The sequence below is a fragment of the Platalea leucorodia genome (assembly GCF_965183815.1).
Source record: "Platalea leucorodia genome assembly, chromosome: 9".
Taxonomy (NCBI): domain Eukaryota; kingdom Metazoa; phylum Chordata; class Aves; order Pelecaniformes; family Threskiornithidae; genus Platalea; species Platalea leucorodia.
In genome coordinates, this window is record NC_138831.1 from 4587098 (window position 1) to 4611134 (window position 24037).

Sequence of the window (24037 nt, forward strand, 5' to 3'; positions counted from 1 at the left end):
AGTGCCTCAAGTTAATATGTAATTAGCTTGATCTAAGGAAAGGACCAGTGGAGGCAATCCCGTAATGGCCAGGGAGTCTCAAATATAAGCAAAACAGGCTACCCGTAGCATTAAAATCAGAGAATTTAATGCCAGTAGGGCTACTTTTCAAGAAGACCTGTGGTTTCTAGTTGCCTTTGTGTTTGACTTGTAAACTGGGTGCGGGGCTCCATCACCGGCAGGTTCACATGATGGGCAGTGTACCAAAAACACGGGTCATGTTTTGATTTCTGTTTGATATCTTATTTATATATGATTTAAATGGAGAACTAAGAAAAATTAACTGTCCAGGCCATAATTTTACCTAAAATAAACACAGGCTAAAACGACAGCAACTTAGTGGATGGCGTGGATTAGTGAGATATTCTGGTATGTAATAGCAATAGCAACAATTTTATTCCCCGATTTAGTAATGCTTAAAATCTGCAATCCAGAGTCACTGCGTGATGTGCAAATCCCTTACAAAATCTGCCTCCCTTTTTCAAGCTCAGGATCCTCTGCTCTACAAGGGAACCCCGAAGGTTGCCCCCATATAGCTTTGTATAGGAAATTCGTGTTTGGAGAATCGTTAATGCGATGGACTTACTCAGACCATCTTTTTGCCATTCTTGCTTATACCCTTCTTTATAGACAGTGCTGTCCACATGTCCCCTAGATTTCTGCTGGACTTTGTGCCTGGATAAATTTTGCCTTTTTTATTTTAGTGTTTGTATGCAAAATCTTCCCAATCCCTGCAAAATCTCCTCCTTGTTCTTGCCTTGCGTTGGTCCTGAGTCCATGAAACACCATGTTCCCTTTAGCAGCCACACACTCTCAAGCAGTGAGTTTTTTCCCCTGAAGAAAGCAAGAAATATTAAATCCATTTCGATTTTAAAATGAATGAGAATTTGCTGATGCACGTATTTTAGATCCTGGTGTGATATCCCTCCCTCCATCCCCCTCACCTGACAGAAATCTGACCTAGCTCTGCCGTACCCTTGTGTTAACATGCATCCATCTGCGAAATGGGGCACTCGCATCCCTGCCCCTCGAGACCCCTTTTACAGGGTGCAAATACAGCGAATCTCTTCTGACTTTCGTGCCTTCTCGGTAGATTTCCGTACCTTGTAGCCAAGCTGGGGATTTGGCCCGGTGTCTTTTTTAAACCCTGTGACCCAGACGTGGAGATTAAAAAAGAGTTATGTTATTGGATTAAACAGATAGAAGAGGCGCTCACTGTATCAGCACCCAACACCTTAAAACTCCAGAAAGCAGCTCAGCACGTTAAGGGCAAAAATAGTCTCTAAGAAAGAAGGAAAACGCGAAGGAAGGTGATGGCTACCCCGTGCCCTGGGCTGGGATGCCAAACCTGCCGTTCTGCAAAGCAGCCACAGGGACGTTATATTCTGCTTTCTATAGCGTCTTCGTACTACGTACGCTGGAGATCTGGTATACAAGTCATTTGAGCTACACCTACCCGTAATCGGAGTGATTTTGGCCTGTCTTAGTTCAGGTTGGGTTACTGCCTTCATGGTGGGGATTTTAAGGGTCAGGCCTGATTACGCTAGGAACGGCACCCGCGCACGCCGAGATCAACAGAACTGCAGAAGTCAAAATACTAATAGATTAAAGCCAGACCTACAGGAAAAGGATAGTAATTTCAGGCACCATTTATATGCTTAATATTATACACATGCTCATGCTTTGTAATTTGGGCTCTAACTTGTGATTTCGGTTACATAAGAGAGCCGGAGGAGCCAGCGGCATTCGTGCTGCCCCACGCTGCGGCTGAAGGCAGAGTTCCCCCAAATATTCGTCAGGCGCATTCTCAGAAGTCGTGCTGCCTAATAATGAAACAGCAGACAGCGATGCACATATTCATGACACAAAAGGACTAATTATTATTATTATTCCGCTTAGTTCCAGGTACTGTTTACATGCCTCTGACTTCAAAACAGCTTCGGCTGTTGGTTTTGTTACCCCAAACATTTATTTTTTTTTTTTTTAAACACAGAGAGCAACCATGTGCTTTGTGTGGCTGACTTTTAATGAGTGAGGAGCAACAGAACAAGAGAGAGCCAGAGACAGAAAATACAGGCTTTGATTCCTCTAGAGAACTTGAGCAAAATATTCCACTGCTGTCAGTGGTACAGCTGTGCTGGCAGGATCCTTAGCACAGATGAGGCTCCAGCCGCTACTTACATTTCACCGACGTGACCGCCGGTTCCTAATCTGCACCGAGGCATCCTCACTGCAACTGAACGAGCGGCTGCACCGCTGAGAAATGTTTTGCTTCGTTCCCTAGTGCGGCCAGAGCCGCCCGTGTTCGTGGTCCCTCGTGGAGCCTCACAAAATGCTAGCTGCCTTCGGCAAAGGATGCCCACGGATCCCAAGCTGCAGTACACAAGAAACCTGAATCAGAAGACGTAGGTGGCAGCATGCACTACAGCGTGTTATTAGTTTAAACCAGGCTGTTTAGTGGAGATATGTCATCAGTTAGCTGCATATACCCTATACCTGTATCAATTGTTCAGGTAAAAACCTGTTCGCTTTGCAGATCAGCTCGGATACGGGAAAATCACAGCGTGGACCGGAGTCAGGGAAAATGGCTTGCGTGACTGTGGCACAGAGCCTGTGGCATACCGTGCTGCCAGCAAGGAGGGTGCAGGAGGGGTGCAGCTCTCTGTGCTTTTGCGTGAACCAGCCAAGGGAATCAGCCTTTTCTAGAGACCTCCCTGGAGGCTGCTGTGATGGAATTTGATCCCGCGGCAGCCTACGCAGAGGCGATGGGCTCCAAAGGTGTGTCGCCCAGTGAGTGCCGTCCCAGTTTGCAGGGTAGGAAGGTAGGGTCTTGTGTCTGGGAAAGCCGGGGAGGGCAGGGTGCTGGGGGCTGTTCGCTCTTCTTTGGTCCATCTCTGCTGTTCCCAGTGCAAGGTTAGCACCGTGGGACTTCTGCGAAACACAGATGGCCCAAAATCTCCCTTACCCCGCTACTCTGCCCCCACAACGCAAATGGTATTTTGCAGTACAGAGGATCTTACTAAGTCTTCAGTCCGGGTTATATGAAAATGCCTAGCGAGTCTGTATGCTGCCGTATCCTTTCATTAACTGAACTAGAGATGCAGGTAGGAGAGCAAAGACACCTTTGAGTCATATACCCGTTCGCCTGCAGGCGAGAAGCACCGGCTTTCGGTGCAATGAAACCCAACGCGGGACAAAACGTTGCCCTGCTCATTTCTGCTGCCGATCGCCCCGGCCGCACTTTGTTCCCCAGCTGCGAGCGCGGCTGAGGGGCGCCGGGGACTGCTCCTTGGGGAGCAGGCGAGGAGAGCAGGGCGATCCCGGCCTCCCAGGCACCTGCAGGCCGCGCTCCCGTGGGCTTCCCCCTCCGGCAGCAGACGGCTGGCGAGCCCAGATGCCCCAAAAGCCCGGCCGAGGGACACCGGGTCCGGAGTCCGCGCCCTCGCCGCCTTCCCGGGGGGGAAAGCGGGGGCGGAGGAGCGCAGCCAGGGCCCGGGCGCGGGGACGGGTGGCAGCGCCGTGGGATGCTTTGTCTGCGAGACGGGCGCTCTTTGTGCCACGACAATAATTAAAAATACATTTACAAAAATACAAAATAAAGAGAGGCGAGCGGCGGCAGGCGGCCCTCCGCTCCGCTCCGCTCCCTTCCCCGCCCCGCCAGCCGCGGGGCCGGCTCCCGCCGGGCCGGCTCGGCTCGGGGGCGGCCCCGCTCCCCGCGGGGCTCCGCGGGGGAAGGCGGGCGGCCCGGGGCGGCCCCCCCCGGCGGCGGCGGCCGCTGCCCCGCACCCGCCCGCCCCTCCCCGCCGCCCCGCGGCCGCCTGCCAGCCCGGGCTCCGCCGCCGTGTCTGCGGCATGGCCCCTCCTCCCCCACACCCCTTCCTTTAGGCTCCCCCCTCCCCAGCAAAGAAGAGGCCGTGCCGGTGTTTTTCCACTCAGCAGGATGGGTGATGCTCAAAGCTCCCTCATTAGACAACAGACACGAGAGGTCAGGAAGAAAGCGCTTATAAATTACCGTTTCCTCCCGCTCGGCGCTGTTAGTCGCGCCGCACCGCTCCGCCGGACCCGCCGCACCGCCGCAGGGGCGCAGCGGCGCGCAGGCACCGCGGCCAGCGGACGCAGGTACCGGCGCCTCCCGGGCGGGCGAGCGGGCGGGCGGGCGGCGGGGCCGCCGCTGCCGCCGCCGCTGCTGCCGGTGCCGCCGGTGCTGCCGGTGCGGCGGCGGAGCGGCGCGGAGCGGCGCGGATCGCCCCGCGCTGCCGCGGCGAACAAAGGGCGGCCGCTCCGCGCCCCGCGGAGCCGAACCGAACCGAACCGGCGGCGGCGGCCGCCTCCTCCCTTTGTCCGCGCCGCCTCGGGGAGCCCCCGGCCGCGCTTTCCCTTCCCCCCTCCGTTTATTTATGTATTCATTCTTCTTCCACCCCCTCCTCCCCAGCTGTCTCCTTCCCCCCGCGGGTTTTTTTCCCTCCAGCGGTTATTTTCACACCCCCCCACCCCCCCACACCTTGCGTTAACTTTTTTTCGCGATAACAGTTTGCAGCAATTACCCACTTGCTGGCGGCCCTCCAGCACATTTTACCGAGCACGCTTCCCTCCTCGGCTATTTTTGCCCTTTTTCTCTCGCCTTCCCACCTCTGCCTGCTGTATTTTTTCTGCCTGCCGTGCGCTAACCTGGTAGAGGCAGTGCTGCATCCGATGCTAATGGGCCTACCTGGTGGGTAACACCGCTGGCTGCTGCTTTCTTCCCCCCCACCCTTGTTTTTCCTTTTATTTGGGTGATCCTTGGCATGCTGAAATCAAAAGTTGTGATTGGGGCTTGGAAGAAAAACGCAGCGACTGCCCAGGGCGGGTTACCGGGCTCAGCTTGGTGTGAAGGGGCGATAATTCTGGGTTCGTCTCAGGGTAACTTGGATCCAAAATTCACCCGCTGGCTTTAAGATAATGAATGCCCATCTCTGCCTGATATTATAACGGGCGGCATGTGGGAGGACTTGCAAGGTTTCCATATAAGAACATGGGAGAATTTATTTCACACAGGCGAAGAAATGTGCAGAGTATGTGTAATTTATGAAACAGAAGGCAAGCTGTGTTTTCCTTAGGCAGCTCCGAGAGTGGCAAAACTTTGTATTTAGAAATTGTAAAAGCTGATTGCTGCTGGTTAATAAGAGCTACATTTAAAGGAATGCAGCGATGAAAAAAAGTAGTGGGAGAGGATCCAGAGAAACACGAAGAAATACAACCCCACACGTATTCCAGCACGGTTTGTGCCAAGGTGTAAAGATGGAGTTTTTTGGTTAGTTCCCATTTTTTTAACCGTATTGGGAAAGGCATTAAGAAAATGTGCCAAGAGGAGCTGGTTACGTTGATAGTGCTATTTTGGTAACTGCTTTTTCTTTTTTTTTTTTTTTTTTTTTTCTTTTTTATCGCTTGCATGTCAAAATGTTTCGAGTTTTGGACTAGCAAAAAAGTGAGGCAGCCCTGATCGGGGGAGATGTCATCGGCGGTGTAATTTGGGGCTCGGATGACAGTTGCTACCGGTTTAGATTTTATGGCTTTGGGTTTGAGGGTAAATCAGCCCATTAAAACCTGCCGCTGTGGAATTCGGAGGGGAGAGGCTTTGGTGAAAACCCTGATGGTTTTTTGACAGCCAGGTGTTTACCTCTGGGTCTGCATTCGGGCGAGCTGACTGCTTTTTGGCATTGCCTACCTTTGCTCGAGTATGACGGAAAGATTCCCCTGAAGGTTGTTGGGGTTTTTTAAAGCAAAATGTGCGAGCGGTGGAGGCAGCCAGCGGCGCGACGGCGTCCCTCGCCTGCAGTAGGTCGAGGCTGAGGCACAAGTGTGGCGGGAGATGTCTTTGTTGCCCTGGTTAGACCGACACTGGAAACTTTATTTTTGGCACTTTCGGAGATAGCATCGTCGTGTTTCCTCTTCAACTGTCTCTTCTCTGCTTTGCATATTTTATTTATTTATTTTTTCTTTTATTTGCCTGCCTCTCACCTTCTCTGTTCCTTCCCACCTCTCTGATGGTTTGGGCTGCTTTGAGGCTGCACCCACTGGAGGGCGACAGCCACCTTTCCCTCTCTCCCTGGGGTCCCAGTGCTGCCCGGCGGGTGAGGCGGCACCCAGACCCCCAGCCTGCGGGCGGGCCGAGGGGGGAAAGGCCGCTTCTTGCTGTCATTCATTAACCCGCATCCTTTCCTGTGCGGTGTTAGGGTTATTTGCTGTCATGCTTTGCAATAAGCAGGAGATTGCAGGTGGCACTGTGATGTTCGGAGGGACCGAGAAGGTGGTTGCATGCTTGGGGGTGCTAGATCGAAATCCTGGGGGGTTTTGTTTGTTTGTTTAGGGATATCGGTCTAGAATCCAGTAGAAATTCGCAACGCTTCAAATGCTACCAATTTATATTTTATTTTACTTTGCTGTAACCAGGGGCAAAATTTGGCATACTACTCTTTGTCGGTAGTCACTAATTTGTAGCTTTTGGGTGGGTTGCCTGGAGGTTTCTTAAATGCCAGAAGTGAAATGTTTGGGCTGTGGCAGGAGGGTTCAGTCTGTGTGAAATGCCATGTGAAAAGAGGAGGTGCAACACTGGCACGGAAGAATACGAAGACACTTGAGGTTGGCTTACTCTTGCTGCACCGTGCTTGGGAAACCTCCCGTGCCTGGGAAACCTCCCGTGCCTGAGCACAGTTCTGTTTGTAAAGCCTCGGGGAGGATCTTGCCTTACAGCTAATGGTTGCAAATATTTCAGTGAGTTTTCCTTAAATCGATACTCTGCCTAACCAAGACTGAGCTACATCTTGGTGGCTTCTAGCCAAGTCCTGTGGGCTGGGTGTTCCCAAAGAGACTCTCAGGCACAAGCCCTTCAGCAGGCTGCCTTGCTGCCCGGGCAGTGATGCTCCCAGGATTTTCATCAATGCACCTCAAGACTCAGCAGCAACCCCCTATTATTTTAATTTTGCCCCTTCTAGGTTTTCCAATAACCTGTAGTTTTGCCCCAACAGGCAACAGGGCAATGTTGCCCCAGTGCCCCTATGGCAACCTTGCCAGTTCCACCAGTAAGGGGAGTCTCTACAGTGGTGCCCTACCCAGGCTTTTAATCATGCCGGCAAATGACTCTGGAAAGATTATGCTGATTTGTTTCTTTTAAATTTAACCATATTACAACACATAAAAATGGATGGGAAAGCCATGGTAGTTAAAGCCTTTTGCAAGTAATGCTTATTTGATTGGTCGTACTAATAAATTGTAGATCATTTAAGAAGCGCAGCTTTGAATAGATTACCCGGTAGGATTAGTGCCTTCGACTTCTTCTCATCGCTAACTTAATTTATGTGACCAGAATGGATCAGGGTTATGTTTTCTAAAGTAATCCTGAGCCCAGTCCTCTAACTGCTCCGTACACAGAACTCAAGTTTATTCTGATGCCAGTCGGGGCAGGGGGTGACGACTGCTTGCAGGGTTGGGTCCTTGGCATTTGGAAGAAAAGCGTGAGGGTGAAAATGCAGTGATTTAATATTTGTTGAATTTCTTCCATACATGCATATTTACTTGAATCCTCAGCTGTTGTAGCGCCATGGATTTAATTGATTTGTGCTAGCTGAGTATCATCCCAAGGCATGTAAACTCCAGGCAATACCCTTTAAATTGCTTACAGAGTAGCTAATATTGATACAAGATAATGTGGTAGAAATTAAGTGAAACTGCCACTCTTCATTGTCCTTTTTTTCCCCTAAAACTGCCATTGGAAGGGCTACCATGCTGCCAGTCTGTGACTCTGGAAGCGCGGCTGGTGTCCTGCCGCACCTTCTGTATTTCTATCAGTCTCTCTCGTGTTTTTTCCAATGTGTCTAGATTGACACCAGCAAAAAGCTGCTCAGTGCCGACCCTAAACCCTGCTCCAAGAGCATCCACCAAACCCCCCCAGCTGGGTTGGTGGAAGGGGAGTGCGACTCGAGTCCGCGTGCTCCAGCGAGCTTTGGGCGGGAGGCAGCAGGGCGGGTGGCGGGGGCCGCGGGAGGGGGCCTGTTAAGACCCAGGGGCTGTTGCGAAGGCTCGTGCATTTTAGCAGTTACTGGGTTTCCTGTTGTGGTTCTCTGTCGCCCAGAATGGTCACAGCCTCGAAGAACGCCTTCGCTGCTGTGGCTTTCCGACCTGGCTTTGAATGCAGTCAGTGCTGGTGTGGAAAAATCATGATACTGTGCCAAAACGCGGGAGGAGTGCCCTGCTTTAGGGTGTCGGTGTAGGCAGGCTGCCCGTAGGTAGGAGAGCAACCCATACGTCAAGCCACAGGGTTATCAGTGAGCTGGAATGTAGTTACAAGTTCTTCCTTTTTTGCTTCAGATCACACGGCATTTTCATTTTATTTCACTGCTGCTGTGTAATTTCCTTGCTCTTGAGATGGATATAGTCAAATTTTCTGTGATGTTTTATATAGAGCAGAACAGGTGAGAAATGATCTGTTTTGGCATTGGTACTACGTTCAGTGTCTTGATGTTCTTCAAAATATAAGTTCATACTGATGAAATTCAGAAAACACTATGCATGGTAACATTGAAACATGTCTGACTTACCTTGCTAGACCCATTTTTTCCCTTTAAAATATTTTTTTGCCTTTTCTTTTTCTCTTTTTCTTTCCAAACAGGAAGAGAAAATCCATTCAGCAGAGACTCTTCTTCATGTAAGTGTTATTTATGCTTGTTTATGAAATTACAAAAAGGTTATAAAGCTCATTAAAATGTTCAAATACTGAACATTTACCATCTGTTCCTAGAAACCAAGTATAGAGCATGTAAAAATAGGCTGTAGTTAATACAGTAATAATGCTCAGCAACTGTTATCTTAAATCTACCTGTGCAGTTCTTCTGTGCATATCACTGCAGAATTTGGAAACCATTGCAAAGCACTTTGCAGACCTTTAAGCAGCGTGCCCATAAAGTTGGTGTGTAAATCCTGGAGGGATGATATTAAAGTGGTTTGCCCAAAGCAGAGGAGACCCATAAGTGAGAGCTCGTTTTAGCACCCCACAGTCCCTGAATCCCAAACCCTGTGACAAGAGTCAGCTTCTCTGCCTTGGATCCTACAAAATCCAAGTTCTGCCTATAGAGCCATTTGTTTGCGTGCATGTGTACTAGTGTGTGCATGTATACGTGTGGGTAAGAGAGACTGTGTATACGCGTATTTGGTCTCAAATAGCATAGAGGTATTTCAGGCCTTTTCTACAACCTGTGGTGATACCCATTAAAATAAGCGTAAATGCCACCAGCCATCGGTGAATACTGTTGCAAATGTTTTGTGAAAGCATTTGGCTCCAGACTGGCTGCTCGGTCTGGGTGAGCCCGGTACAGTATTCTTCACGGCACCAAGAAAGCTGCATGTCATAAAAATACGACGTTTTTTTTCCACACCATCTAGTGACCTGGTTTGCTTGCAGATCTCAGATCTGAAAACTCTTTGAGTAGTATAAGAAGTTCTGCTCTGGTATTTTTTCCTAGTAAATAAATCTGATTAAATGTTTTAAGGGGCTGAATAGATGAAGACTCTCGTTGCCTTAATGCAAAATTAGCTTAGCAAGGGAAATGACTGCATTGTTCCCGATGCAGGGCCCGCTTTGCATAACTTCCCAGCATGTACTGTGTCCAGTGGCATGGCAAGCCCACGAGCGCTCACCTCAGGCTCATTTCCCATAAGTCAGCTTTTTTTTTTTTTTATTTGAAAAATAACATATATCTCGGAATTGCAGCACTCCATTATGCTTGCGTAGCAACTGCTGGTTAATATGTAGCAAAACGCCGTGCGGTAACAAATGTTTTTTTGCTATTGTTGAGCTGGAATGTTAGTTCAGCTTCTAGATAACAGTGGCTTGCGCAAGGCGCCCCGGTAGACCATGATTTCTGTGGCTTGTAGGGTAGTTCTGTAGGCAACCGTGTTCTGCTCTTCCTCTCCCCCGTGCTTCCCTTCGTCTTCCGCGTGAGCGAGGGGGGGGCTTAGGTGAAGGCAGGGAACTGGCAGCCCTTTGCATCCCGCAAAGGACCCTTCTGGGGTTTGTATTAAGCCCGTTGCTAGTCAAGCATCTGTTGAAAACACTCTTTATACTGGTTGTGTTTCTAGCAGAAACGTTGTAAGACTCTTTATTTAATAGCTTTAAACCACAAGTGTTCTTTGGCTGGTTTTATGGATATCCTAAGACAATCTTTCAAAAAAAAAAAAAAAGGCAGTAGTTAGTGAAAGACACCCCAGAAAGGATTAAAGAATCCTCCTTCCCTGCAGCTGGAATCCTAGCTGAGACTAGCTTAAGAGTTTGTATCTTTGAGAAGGTAAATCATCATTTTTAAAAGGTAACGGAGAAGGAAAAATTCCAGAAGGCTTTTGATTATCACCATTTTCAACATTTGTAGCTCATTATTATTTTATTCTAGTGTAGGAAATTCAAACCTCTTGAAAAGCCTGTGAAGCACATGCTTCCCGGAGATTTTAAATGGGAAATAGTGCAACAAAACCACCTTTAAGGGAAGAAGCTCCCAAATAGGGAACAACTCAAACAGAGGAACCCTACAGCAGTGACTGTATGGTGTCTGGAAACCGCAGAATAAGTGTGCAGTGCAGAGCTGAAGGGTTTTGTCTGGAGATTTCAGTATCACAGACAAATAATCGGGAGCTTCCTAAGTCTGATGTATATACTCCAAAAGGAAGGAGTAATGAAAAGGTTGTGGTCCAGAGGCCATTTGCGGTGCAGCCTTCCATCACCTGCTGTGGCTTTTCAACAGCTAACGGCAAGCTTTGAGCATCAGAGCCTCTCTCTTCTGGTTCTGTGCATGAAATGTGACGACTTTGACTCGATAACTCTATTTGTGCCTGTCTGTGCATTGGCTCCCCTTGGCTTCTTCAACTGTGTGAGTTTCCGAAAGAGAATTAAAATCCAGGGATGAGAATAGCGAGGCTATAGCGAAATGGCAGGATGGCGAAGCATCCAGGACAGGGACCTCTCCTAGGCCCCGTTCAGAGGGGGTTGACTCCTGTGGCGGTGAAGGCTCGGTGGAGATTAACCCCTCGGGACTGTGACTTGGACCGGTCACCGTGACAGGAGGTGACCACTTTGAGAAGGGACTCTTTGTGACAGTAACCAGCCATATGTAGTTGTAATGATAAGAAAGGGACCGTCTTATTGTAGTCACTTTGCGACAAATACTACCACGATTCATTACTTTCCATCAGTGCCTCATCCTATGGAGGAATCACCACTGCCCATCTACATTGAGGAGGGGACAGAAGTCCCGATTGGTGAGTGCAGTTGGGATGGGATATGTTTAAGGGAGGGTATAACGGTACTTGGGTTTTATATTCCTCACGTTTGTGTATACCCATTTGTCATTGAAAATTGTAAGGCCTGTTGCAAATGTTTGGGGATTTTTACTTTATTTTCTTAATGCAAGTGTATTTTAGAGCTCCTGAGGATTGTTAACTACTGCTAGTGTTGGTTTTCAGCTGATCATAAATCGAAGTACATAATTTATGCAGTGACATTAAAAGCTTCTGTGCAGGATCCCTTAGCACGAGGCTGGGGAAGACCATGAGTATCGCAGGAGGTAGTTCCCACTTCAGCCTTTGCCCTTGGTGTTGAGATACTCAGAATAATCTGCCGGTTGGGTCAGCAGTTTTTGTCATTACCTGCGTTGAACACGGGAGTGCTGCACACCCCTGTTTCTGAGCTCTGGTGTGGATGTATTTTCACTATATGGATGTATAGGTTTGGGTGTTGTGGTTTTTTTTTTTTAAATAGAGGAGCAGTTTTTCAGATAACCCATAAAGAAAGAGGCTAAAAGATCAATAAGTTGGACTGTGGTGATCTCTTTGGACTGTAGAAAGCTGCGACGGCAGCATTTCCCAGAGCCCCTTCCTTATTCAGCCTGTTCTCGGTTGCATACAGTAAGTGTGCCTTGGCTACCACCTTGGGAGTCTGCCCTGTTCAGCAGATGTGTCTCTTCAAATAACTTTTTCTTATTACGTATCCTGAATTTTTCCGTTCCTAAAGTCAAGCAATTGCTTCTTGTCCTACTATCTTTCGAGCTAGATTAATTACCTTCCTCTACACACAGTACCTTGAAGGTATTTATAGCTGGATCTCAGCCCAGGAGTCTTCTCATTTATAGACCATATTAATTTAGCTCTGTTACTCTCTCCTTAGATCATTTTTATTGTCCTTATTTGTATTTCCTTTAATTTTTCTATCTCCTTTCTAATCTGTGGAGACTTGAACAGCTCATACTGTATCCACTGTGGTTGTTTTGACATAGCATTATGCTTTACATTTCCGTATCATCCCTTCATACGTACGCATCCAGAAATAGCTTAGCCTTTGACCCTTCTCCTGCATCACTCAGTAGCATCACACAGAGGAACTCTATTACTTGGCTAATCTTACCTGCAGTCACCTTTACGTCTTTTTTGGATTCATGGCTTTGCAGCTAGCTGCTCCTCAGGCAACGTCACTGCTCTCCTGAGATGTAAGGCTTTATATTTCCTAGCACTAAATCCCCATCCCATTGCTTGCCACCTACTTATTTTACCCAGGAATGATTTAAGACAGTATGCCTATGTATTTATTTTAATGCCCTGGGATTTTATCATTTACATAGAAGTTGTTACTGTTTTGTCATATATAGAGCAAAGAAGTACTTAGAATTTTATATTTTGATACCTATTACAACGGTCTTCTGCCCATTACTCCAGACTCCTTTCCCAGCTCCATCATTCTTGTTTGCATACCTTCCCTAACTTTTCCTTTCTCTAGTTATAAAAGTTCATAATGTAAAAACTGACAGGTTTAGCCTTCTCCTTGTCTTCATTTTGTACCTTTTCTCGTTATACAATTAATATATTGTTGCTGTATCGCTTCTATGCATGGCATGATGTGGTCTTTCCCACAGTAGATCATCTTTTCCTCACCTCTTCTAGAGCTGTAGTCGGCTGAACATCTTCTCAACATCAGGCCCCTCTTGTAGAACCATTAAGGCTAATTTCTGTCGTGGCCTCTGGTATTTCATCATATCTTTCCCATTGCACTGAGGAAACCTGGACTGCCAGGATGGTGGTACCCGCACCAAGAAAAATACTGTAAGGCTGATGAATCACAAAACTGACCAAACAAAAAAAAAAAACCTAAACACCTATGAGTGAAAAGCTTTTTAGAGGATGTTTGTCCGATGCTGTCGTGAAGCAGATTTGAAGGATCAGGCTCTGAAATGCAGCAGTAGCTGGGAAATGGCCAAATTGGGTTGGGGAGGGCATGGTGTTTACTTATTTTAAAAAAGTATCTGGACCGTCCATACAGCAAGCTGTGGTTGAGGGGCAGTGAGTGGAAAAAGGAAATGATGCAGAGATGAGAGCAAACCACAAGCTCTGAGTTTGGTATTTGAATGCCTGACATGGGTCAGGGCTTTTATAATAGTTGGAAGCAGAATAAATCATCAAGCTAGGGAGTCAGCTCCAAAAATCTGATCTGGCTCTGGGACTCAGTTTTGGTCCTGCTTTCCGTTGAGCTTACCAGCGTGATCCAGATCCAGGGTGCCCATTTGCACCTGTATAGACCAGACTAGGAATAAAAAAAGTCCTTTCTGAGTTTGGGCTGGAGAAGAATAACACACAGTGCAGTTGTTCAAACAATTCAGCACAACCATCATTTACTTTTAAAAGATTGTTTGGAGAACTTAGATTATTTCCTCATCCAAAACACATTTTGGATAGTATATGGAGTGCATACTGTTCTGGCCCAAGCCTGAGTGGTGGTAACAGATTGCTTTGCAGCTTCCATATTTATTAAAAAAATTAGAGAAATCAGTAGGTTCTTTCAGAGTCTAAATTTAACAACCCTAATTAATCAAGCGATTTAAAAAGGAACATAAATCTCGCTTGTTTATTACAGCTGCTTCATGAAAACAGCAGCTACAAATAATACCCTGTAATGACAATCTAGCTAACGCTGTCATGAATTAACCAACAAGAGCACGGGCGTATGGGATCTGGGCAAAGGCAGCATTTCCTTCTCTGGAGGGGAGGGTCTTTGCGTTGCGGAGAAGGTGGTTATTACCTAAACTCTGGTTTTATCTGCTTGGGTGAAATGAGGACTTTGAGATTTCTGCATAGATGAATACTGCTTTTGATTGGAAAAAGGTTGGAGCTATACTTAATTTTTATGTACTTTTGCACTTTCTCGAGTACGTTGCTCGAGGAAGGTAGGTAAGCAAGATGCAACAAACACGTTAATAAATCAAAGATATTTCTGAGGAGATGGAGAATATTTTGCGAGCAGTAGCAAAGACTAGAGAATAACAGTAAAAGAGCACAGGTCAGACCCTGGCAGTCTTAATTCAGGCACAATTTCAACTGTCTTCCACACAGTTAAAGAGTTGAGGAGATTCAAGTTGAGGAAATAGGCAGAGCAGGGCGTTCTTCTATGATTCAACATTGCCGTTCATGCTAAGGTCATGGCCATACTCCCCAGTCGCTGTTTGGAACCTGCTGTGTTAAGCACTGAAGAAAACACCTGAGGCCACACAGTCCAAATTTACATTTTATAAAGCAAAAACCCAGGAACAAAATATTTGTGTTGGCAGTCATTGTATTTGGTCTGTATAGAACATCACCAAGGGAATAATTGCCTCCTCGGGGACCAGGGCGCAATAGAGCTCTAGGCTGAGATGCTTGTTTATGTTTTTCCTTCCAAGTCACATTTTGAGACATTAGTGTTGTTTGTACCTGTGAAATTAGCTGCAAAGACATACCGATTCAGGGCCTAATTCTCAACTGATTTACTCCGGCATAGCTTTGTTGATTGCAGTAGCATTGCTATTGCTTTATCATTGTATAAACGGGATCGAAGTCAGACCCCCTTTTTCAGGAATCAGTCCTGCTGACCTTGAAACCCATGGCACTTCTGCTCTAGCTCTGAGTCCCCATGTGGGCAGAATCCCAGTGGTCCACTTCTATCTTACTGATCCACTTTTTCTAATGAATAGTACTGGCTTCAGTGGACTTACTTCAAATGCATACAAGTGTTACGTAGACCTTGTCTGTATAGGATTTGCCCCCCCATTAAATCATCTCGGTATGATGGAAAGCTCCATTAGCACTCTGAAGCCGTATTCTCTTGGTGGTACTCACAAGTCATGATGTAGCCCTGGCTTATTTGAGTAATCTTGACTACAGGAGAAGAATTCTCTTGTAATCGTGCACAGTTTCTTCTGCCGCTGCTTGATCCCTGCTTTTAAGGATCTCTGATGTCTTATTAATGATAAAAACTGGATTTCCAGTCTACTGCTGCTCTTGGGCAGACTCACTGAAAGACAGATGCTCTGTTATTTTTTTTTCTTCTTCGATAAGAGAGTTAGAGCTGTTTTTTAAGTGGGGTGAGCCTAGGAAGTGCACCTTTCCCAGGCAGGGAGAGTATTCAGCACCATATAGAGAGCTGGCTCTCTGTCTCTCTAGGAGATTGCCTTCCCTCGGAAGAGAACCGTGTCAGCAGTACGCGCTTCAGGGTTTGCTCTTTCATGGGGTGCTGGCACACAGAAAGCTTGATTTTTGCCAGGTACTGAGTGCCTTCTGCAAGGTACTGAGTGCCCTCCTATCCTTTGCAGCCAAAAAGGAGTTGATTGCTCTTGGCATCAGGCAAATCTGGACCCAGAAGACTACAGGTAGTATTTACCAATTATTTATGTGCTTTCGCATGCCAGAGGTTGTCTGAATTGATTTCCCTAGCATACAAGAGATTTCAGGCCTTAATGGCACTTGCCTGCCACTAAAAACATTTTTTAAAAAAATAATAATAATACAATAATAAGCATGACATTTATTGCATTGCCATGGGGAAATTAAAAACCCCCAGAATTAACTACAGTCCAAGTAACTATTAGCTCTTCAGAGCTATTGCAAATGTGTGAGTTACATACCCTGAATGAGCACCATATGCCAATTTATTGTGGCACAGTGAGTCACAGGACACAGAGTGGAAAGCAATAATGGCTTGGCATGCCTTGTAACATTCAGTAGGGTTTTTTGTTTGGTTTTCTTAAAGGAATATGTTTTTACTCTGACAATAAAATGAGTGTCATCTGATATGCTGCCACCAGGGACTCTTGCTTATTTTGTACTTAACCTGGAGCTTACCCATCTGTCACTCACCGCACACCCCCTCTGTATCTTTTCCTTTCCAACTGCTTGTATTGTATGCGTGCAGTATCGGAATACAAAGATTGAGCCTTCCATTTGGTATTGTCTTGTCATTTTGCATTAATCCTCTTCTCCCTTTTCCTCCTCATCTTCTTTCTTTGTCCGATAGGGAAATTCAGGTTGGTTATAAGGAAAAATTGTTCACCCTGAGAGGAGTGGAGCAGTAGGACGGGTTCCTCAGAGATTAAACAGTCTCCACTCCTGAAGGTTTTCAGAGCTTGACCAGATAAGGCCATCAGCAACCCAGTCTGGGTTTGATGTTGGCCCTTCTTTGAGCAAGAGGCTGGGCTACGTGACCTCCAGAAGTCCATTCTAACCTAAATTATTTTATGGTTCTGTTTAATACCCAGTTTCCGTTCTGATTCAGCCGTCCTGCTGTGTGTGTCGTTAACTCCTCACTCCCCACTGGAGTCACTCTCATTCATTCCAGCATAGAACAGGAGCAACCTCTTGAAGGTCAATGAAGTTACAGTGATTCTACTCACGAGGGATCAAAATCAAGATGTAAATGGTAACCTCAGATGAGATTAGGAGGTGAAATTTGGGTATGTCTGAAATTAGGCGGAATTTTTACCAGGATTTCACCTGAGATCTCTTCAAAACTTACATTAAGTGCCAATTGAAGTTATCAGTTGAAGAGTTTGCAGAATTATATCAGGACAATAGGTATTTAAAAAGTAAAGATCACCTTTTTTTCCCTTTCCATTACAAATCCCCTTCTCTAGCAGCCTTGAAGAGAGCTTTGGGGTGTTCAGGGTTTAGCGAGTCACCAACTGCCCTCGCTCTGCCGTTAGGTGCTGGTTTCCTCGTGCGGCTGTAACCACGTGAGGGAGTTAATGCTGCACAGAGCATCTGCTCCTCAGCCCAACGCCTTCCCAGCCCTGCAGCTCTCTGCCAAAGAGCTTCAAGACCTGCAGAGGGGCATCTGCGAGCTTTATAAAGTAGCAAATTTTCATGGGTTGGCCCATAAGCTAGCCAAAAAATGTCCTTTGTCAGAATAACATTATTGTAATTGTGCTGAAAGAAAGGAAAACCACGCTCAGATTCACCATATCAGTCTAAGGAATTTTCAACAACAGTCTAGCTATTACAGAAAAAGAAAAAACGAAACTCCCAATTGCTAGGAAAAAGAAATACAGGAATAGTTTTATAGGGTTGCTCTTTCAAGTCTGCCAAGGTAAGGTGATTTTTCTCCATATCTCTCCTTTATCAGCAAGAAGTATATTGCTTATGCAAACACCTTATTTCCCATCAGGCTCTTGTCAAAGGTAAAGTTTGCAAATGGGGCTACCGTAGTGGATTGAGGGAAGACTAAATATGAGCAACCAAAAGCCTTTTTGTCCCTTTTTATGCAAGGCAGGATTCTAAAATCCAGATTTAACAGGACAGACTTGCTTTCATACACTTTTTCTGGTGATTGCTGCCCTCCCTCTTCTGTAACCACGTCAATTCTCTCTCCTCGTACAGATCCCCCTTAAATGATGTAAAGGGTTGCTCTTTCAAATGTGAGAAACTGTCGTGCCATGTAAAGGGAATTTAGTAGCAGAAGATACTGTTCCTTGGAAGGGTTGAAGGTCCCTTCTCCTCCACTCTTCCTGCAGTACACAGGCTATAGATGACAAGTCAGATTTGACAGGCAGATAATATTCACATGAGGAGTTTAAAGCAATACATCTGACTTTGAATCACCTAGGTTTCTGCTTCTGCAAAACTATCACAAGTTCACATAGCTCTTGTACACGTGTCACTCCCTTACAAAAATCCAGCAGAGTAAACCAAAGGAAGTTCTCTCGCTTTCTACCGTTAGTTTACATATGGAGTTGTTTTTATGGCTATCTCAGCTGTTTGTCACGTACCCATCATTTATGGTGGAACTGCAAACAGTTTCCCACCTGTCTGTAATTAGCTTTTGTGCACACACACAAAAAAAAAAAAAATCATGAAAAACAATTGTAGTTATGATGAAAACAGCTTTGGATATTAAAGGTTAATGTGCCACATTGGTATCTAGTGTAAGCACGTTCGCTTAAATGGACTTGCGCTAAGAAAGATCCTCAACTGTTCAGCTTTATGAACTGCGTCTCTGAACTGGTCAGCAGGAGTAGGTTAAGTTTACAATAGTCAAGCTAGGACTGTAAAAGCAACCTGCAACGAAAACCATCAGCTGGCGTTTGTTTGAAAAGATAAGAGATGGAGCAAAATACTCGGGCTGTTCATATATTGTCATGCTGTATTTGGGGATGCTTGCCTGCAAAAGCCAACAGAAGAGCGAGTACCTGTAGCCTGTGGGATTGACACTGGTGTAAAGATAGGACTGCAGATACTTGTTTCTTGTATTGGAGTCAGCCTTGCTCTTACAAAATTCCCTTCGGAGGCAGCGATTCCAGAGTGAATTCGGGGGGGCTTTTGTCCAGGTAGTGTGTGGGAGCAGGGTTTTGTTCTGCTTGGTGCGTGCTCTGCACTTTGCAGCCCATGGTATGCAGAGGTGGTTTATATGTAGTTTCCTTGGAGAAGTGAAGTATTTGTTCTGGCGCTATTTGGTTTTCATATCTCTTGACATAAAAGCGAGCATAGCTCTCCGTATATGAAAGCTGATGTCAGAGATCTGTGGTGAAAGCGAACTGAAAATACACCTCTGGCTGGGAATCAGCCTGAATCATGTGATGTTCAAAAGCATGTTGATTTAGTGGTCAATAGCAAAGGTTTTACTTCCAACTCAGACCTTCAAAACAGATGGGTAGTGATGAAAAATCGCAAATTTTTGATCAAATAATGCCCATTGAGGCCTGTGGGACATAGCGGTATTCCTTCTGAAGTGCCCCCCAGGAGCACGGTGAGAGGCTCCGGCCGGCCATGGAAGCTCAGAAGACGGAGCTGCAGCTGGAGGCTGAGCCAAGGCTGTTCTGGGATTAAACAAAAAATGTCAGTGTCCAGCCGTGCAAGGCAGCACCTGGCACCAGCTGCATGAAAGCAAATAAATACCATAGTGTCTACACAGCTTTGCTTTTTTTTTTGTGTGCGTGAAAGTCTACAGTTCACCAGCCTGGTTTGCAAAGTTGCGCTCTCTGTGAGCTTGTTCATCAGCTTCGCCACTTCTTCTTTTAGCATATCCTCTGCAGAACCCCCCCGCGCTCTGTTTTGCTCTGCCTTATCAGTAGTTTCGATTTTATTTCCTGTGTGAAACTTCATATGCTTCAAGTTTCTGTTCCATTTTTTTTCTTGAAGGAAAGAAAACAACAGTAAATTAAACCTCGGGGTGCTTAGGAAATCTCTGATGGCTGAAGGCCAGCGAGCAGCGGGGCCCAGGCCGAGCACTGTAGTCACCCGAGTACCGCGGTGCAGCGGCGAGGGTCGTTGCTTCACCTTAGCTCCACATCTTAAAAGTCTACAGCTCATTTCCATCACTGATTCATATTTTTGCTGATAATTACTGTCAGCATGAAGGAGGAGTCAAGGCTGAAATCCAAAGTAGCTTACTCCTATCATTAAGTTTTAGAGCTCGTGGCTCTGTCCTCAGGGCTTTGTAACCTCCTCAGGCTTTCTAGCCCTGTAATGGGGCTGACACTGCTGATCGCCTGCACGCAGTAGCTGTTTTCTTGGTGCACGTTGGCTGGCCGTTTCCCACCCATAGTGCCGTGTTGCACCCCTCTTCCTTCCATTAATGCACCCTAGAAAAAAACTCAGGTGTTACGCAGATGCGGCACAGGAACAAAGAAGAAGAAGGAGGATTGTTCTCCTCCACCGATGGTGTTGGGACCTAGATGTGCAGCGATAAGGGACTGTATGACATGTTTAAACAGCTGCCACAGGTGGGATAGAAACCTGTCCTCAGTTATTGGTTAAATTAAGATGAATGGATAGAACAGTACAAACACAACTCCGGCTTTGTGTGCAGGTGGCCTAGGCAGGTACGGCAACAGCCTGGTTACAAAGCTGATCAAAGCCATTAGTGGGTATAGAAAACTTCACTTGTTTTTCCAAAAACATGTAATCTTATACATATATCTGGTTTTTACCTAGTTGGAAAACATACTGAAAAAGTACAGTAATCTTCAATTCAGAGAAAGCCCCGAACACCAGCATTGGTAAACTCAGTAAATTTAAGGCTAAATTTAGCATTAGTTGAAAAAACAGGTGAGGGTGGAATGATTTATCCCCAAGAAAAAATTACTTTGAAATAATGAATTAATACATTTTATTGCACATTTGCCTCACTAAATGGCTACTTTATTATTTCTCTTCCCTGCACTGGGGCACTGCTCGGTTATCGTAGCACAGAGATTGCTGTCTGACATTAACGTGCGTTGTAAGTGCCTTGCAGATGTGTCACATCGAATCGATAAGTTATTAATCACATGCAAAAAATTCAGTAGGCACAGTGCACACCACTGACTGTTCAAGTTCATAAGCTTCGTGGGCTTTAAGGTTTTCGCTTTTCTATAGCAGGATGAGGGACATCACTTACAGATTTCAATGTGGTTTAATTGTGGCAGTAGAACTAGTTTAATTGACACCAGGAGTTACTAGAGAATTGCAATCCACTCAACAGCAGACCTTCAGAATAAAAAAAAAATACATGAAAATGCTTGTTCCTTTAGTCAAAAGTTGTATAACTGCAGGATACAAGCTGCTTGAAGAGTCGAGGATGTGCACAGCTCATTGAATCTTCTTGGACAATGCCCATCTCGCTTCGAAAACCATCACCTTGCCAGGCCGCTTGGATGTACTCCTGCATTTTGTTAAGGGCCCTCTCTTAAAGCTGAGGGCCTCGAGAGGTGGTGTCACCCAGTGAATTAATGTTTTTTACTTCCACAGTAAGAGAGCTGGTGCAGTGGAGGGAGTACGCTGGGAAAGCAGCAGGGAGCTGGTGCTTCTTTCCAGCCTATTGACAGTCAGGAGGCTGTTAGCTGGCACACCCGGAGGCATTAAATTAGGTCAGCAGTTGGCTTCACGTGGACAAAACCAAGTGTTAACTGAATGTTCTCCTGCACATAATTACCAGCCCGGTGTACAAGGGATGAGCAGTTTCTCTTCTTTCCCCCTGCCTCCACCAACCCTTGTTTTCATGCTCGCCTTCCCTGTGGTCCTCTTTGCAAGAGTCACCCTTGGGCTTTCTTCTTTGAGGAGGGGATGGAGCTCTCTGGTGGCTCTCCGGTGCAGGACGCTTGGTTTCTCACTGGGGTACAGGAGACACTATGCCCACAGAGGAGTTCAGCAGGATGGAGTCGTAACCGGTGTGATGCAGCGTGCCAGTCCTCTGCTTCGCTGCATCCCACGCTCTTCCTCGCTGACCGCTGCAGAGGCCAGGGTTGCCCTGGGCCGTCTCCCTGGGGAGTCAGGCTCCATCCCTCTGAGGCTGGGAAGCATCATCCTCGCTTCAGCCCCTGTGTTTAAGGTCAGGGTCATGTTCCCTCTGAAACCCGGTGCAGTTTGTGGATATTCGTTCTCCTCCTCTCCACCCTACACAATGAGGAGTTTTTAATTTCCTCCCATTCTGGGTTTAGTTGTAACTGCTTTGTTCTTTCACATAAATAAGTAGAACAAAATGAGCATCTAGAGTATTACGTGACTGCAGATTTTCTGCCGCTGAAATCTGAGCAAAGATGCAGGATTTTATAACAGCTCTGGGCTGTGACATGGCACCTGTTTGAAGCATTTGAAGAGCATTAATGGAAACAGCAGCGAGAAAAAAGCATGTGGGGAAAAAAAGATACCTTTTGTCCTCTCCTCAACTGATAAAAAAGAAATTGCATTAAGCCTTGGGCTTTCCTTCAGAACAGGCTTCAGCTTTATAAAGGAGTGCATTCTGCTCCTAGCAAATTTTCAGTAGCAGATTTTCCAGTCAATCGTAGAAGGCTAAAAAAGCGTAGTAGTGAAAGAAAAGGAAAGGAAGAAGTGAGAAGGGAGATGGCGAAAGTTGGAGGGAAAACTGAGAAAGAAGAAAGGACAAGTGGATAGATGTTTAAATAACTCCCCATACCAGGGAAAAGTAATCAGAAAAAGAGAAGTCCATTAAAGACGAACAGTGAGATGCAGTTCAGGGAATTTTTAGAGGCGTTTTTAAGAAGAAGAGAGGCAATGTGTGCAATAAAGGGAGCGGTATTATTTTTCAGAAAACGTGGATGTCTTGTTCAATGAAGCAGAAAGAACTCGGGAATGAGTTAAGGACGATAAATGAAGTCAGGTGCTCTTCGGATGCTGGTGTGGCCTCGAGGGCTGCCAAACATAAAGGCTTTTTCTTCTGCAGATCAGAAAGACTTGCACTAAAGCCATAAGTTTGATCAAGGGGCTGTTTATTTTAATCATGTATTGATTGGCTTAACCACACTGCTCCGGGAGGGAGGGAGAGCTGTCAACATCAAGAATTACAGCTTTCAAAGTAAGTTCCAAGTAATCCTAGGAAATGAGCCAAATATAATAAATGCAGTTTTATTCGGGACCTGATCCTACTACTGTTGAAATCAATAGCAGCTTTTCCATTGCTCTCAATGAGAGTGGAAGCTGCTTATTTGAAGAGCAGCTCTGATCCAGCAATTAGAGCAGCTAATTTTGAAATATTCATGAATATGAATATAAAATAATAATAATTAAAAGAAGAACCAACTCACAAATAGATTGGCAGATCTAGGAAAGCTCAGTTTTTTAAGGGAGATTGACTTTGATTTCCAAGATACAAAAGAAAAAAATGGCAGAAAATTAAGAGAGATGGTAATGTCTAAAGAGGCAGTGAGCTTAAGTAGGGTTAGAAAAATTAATTATAATGTGACAAACAGATGTCTTTCAAAAGCTATTGGGACAGCGGAAGAGAAGAGAGCACTGAAAGGCTCAAGACATAAAGCCTGCACAGGCTGAACTCAGTAGAAAAGGGTCCTTGAAAGCAAAAGTAGTGGTGGTACACATCATGCTGCAAAAATAGTCCATAAAATCAGCAGTACAGCCATTCCTCAGGCAGCATTCCCATCAAGGTCAGAGGCACTCCGAGTGTGTACTTGGCTTTTAGTTTTCTAATGGAAGAAGGAGCTAGAAAACAAATGTTCAGTTACGATTCTCATCACCAATTTAGTGTGTTGAATCCCTATTCAAAGTTTATGTGCATTGACCAAAAAAGAAGTAGCTCCTTTGCTGTGGTTTCTGATCTTCAGACACCAGACAAGGCATGGATTTTAGCATGCGTAAATATTTACAAATGCATATCTGTGTGTACAGGCAGACTTTGATTTTCGTGTTTCCATCAGCATTTGGAAAACCGTTGTTTTGAAGACTTGATTTTTAAAGATTATTAAGTGAGGTAGCATCCACGATGAACTTGTCCTCAGGGCTCCTTCTGGAAGGTGTTACCCTGCGTTGGTCGCCTGTCTCTGGCTATAAGAAGCTTGGAGCGGATCATTACTGTAATCCCAAAGCAGAAATTGAACAGTGTATTTTCAGATGTGTAATCCATTGGGTTGTCTGTCAAAAAAAGTCAGTGGTTCAGCAGTAATGTGAGTTGTGTCTGTTCTGACAACCAGCAGGTCCTGTCCACGCTGGTGGCCTTCCCCCATCTGCATCTCTCCTCATCTGATTCCTCTGCCCACTGCCTCCCCCTTCCGCTACCCCTCATTTTTTGCATGTTATGAAGGATTACATTTCAATGCCAGTATTTTTTAAAGGGTATGGGTTATCTGAGGTGCAGGCTGTACGTGCAAAAATACGATAACTGTAGCACAGTAGATGGTCCAAGCCAGGTTGGCTGTGAAAGCTCTCTGCTTATGGCTAATCTTTTGGTATTTTCAGC

General features: G+C 45.9%; 1 protein-coding gene across 13 annotated transcripts in view; it reads left to right on the plus strand.

Moving 5' to 3' along the window:
• The window catches only part of SLC6A6 (solute carrier family 6 member 6), a 117774-nt gene that overhangs the window by 56133 nt on the left and 37604 nt on the right, over positions 1-24037 (plus strand). For 3 of the 13 annotated variants that reach the window (XM_082321082.1, XM_082321083.1, XM_082321078.1), the window contains 3 exons: positions 8684-8719; positions 11254-11319; positions 15672-15728. The exons of 2 other annotated variants lie outside the window; for them this stretch is intronic. In XM_082321082.1, coding sequence (XP_082177208.1) covers positions 11265-11319; positions 15672-15728 — 112 coding nt within the window. In that variant the 5' untranslated portion in view covers positions 8684-8719; positions 11254-11264. Of the gene's footprint in view, positions 1-4096; positions 4159-8683; positions 8720-11249; positions 11320-15671; positions 15729-24037 lie in introns of those variants that run through there. 8 more of the 13 variants (XM_082321085.1, XM_082321087.1, XM_082321079.1 and 5 more) reach the window with 7 other exon arrangements.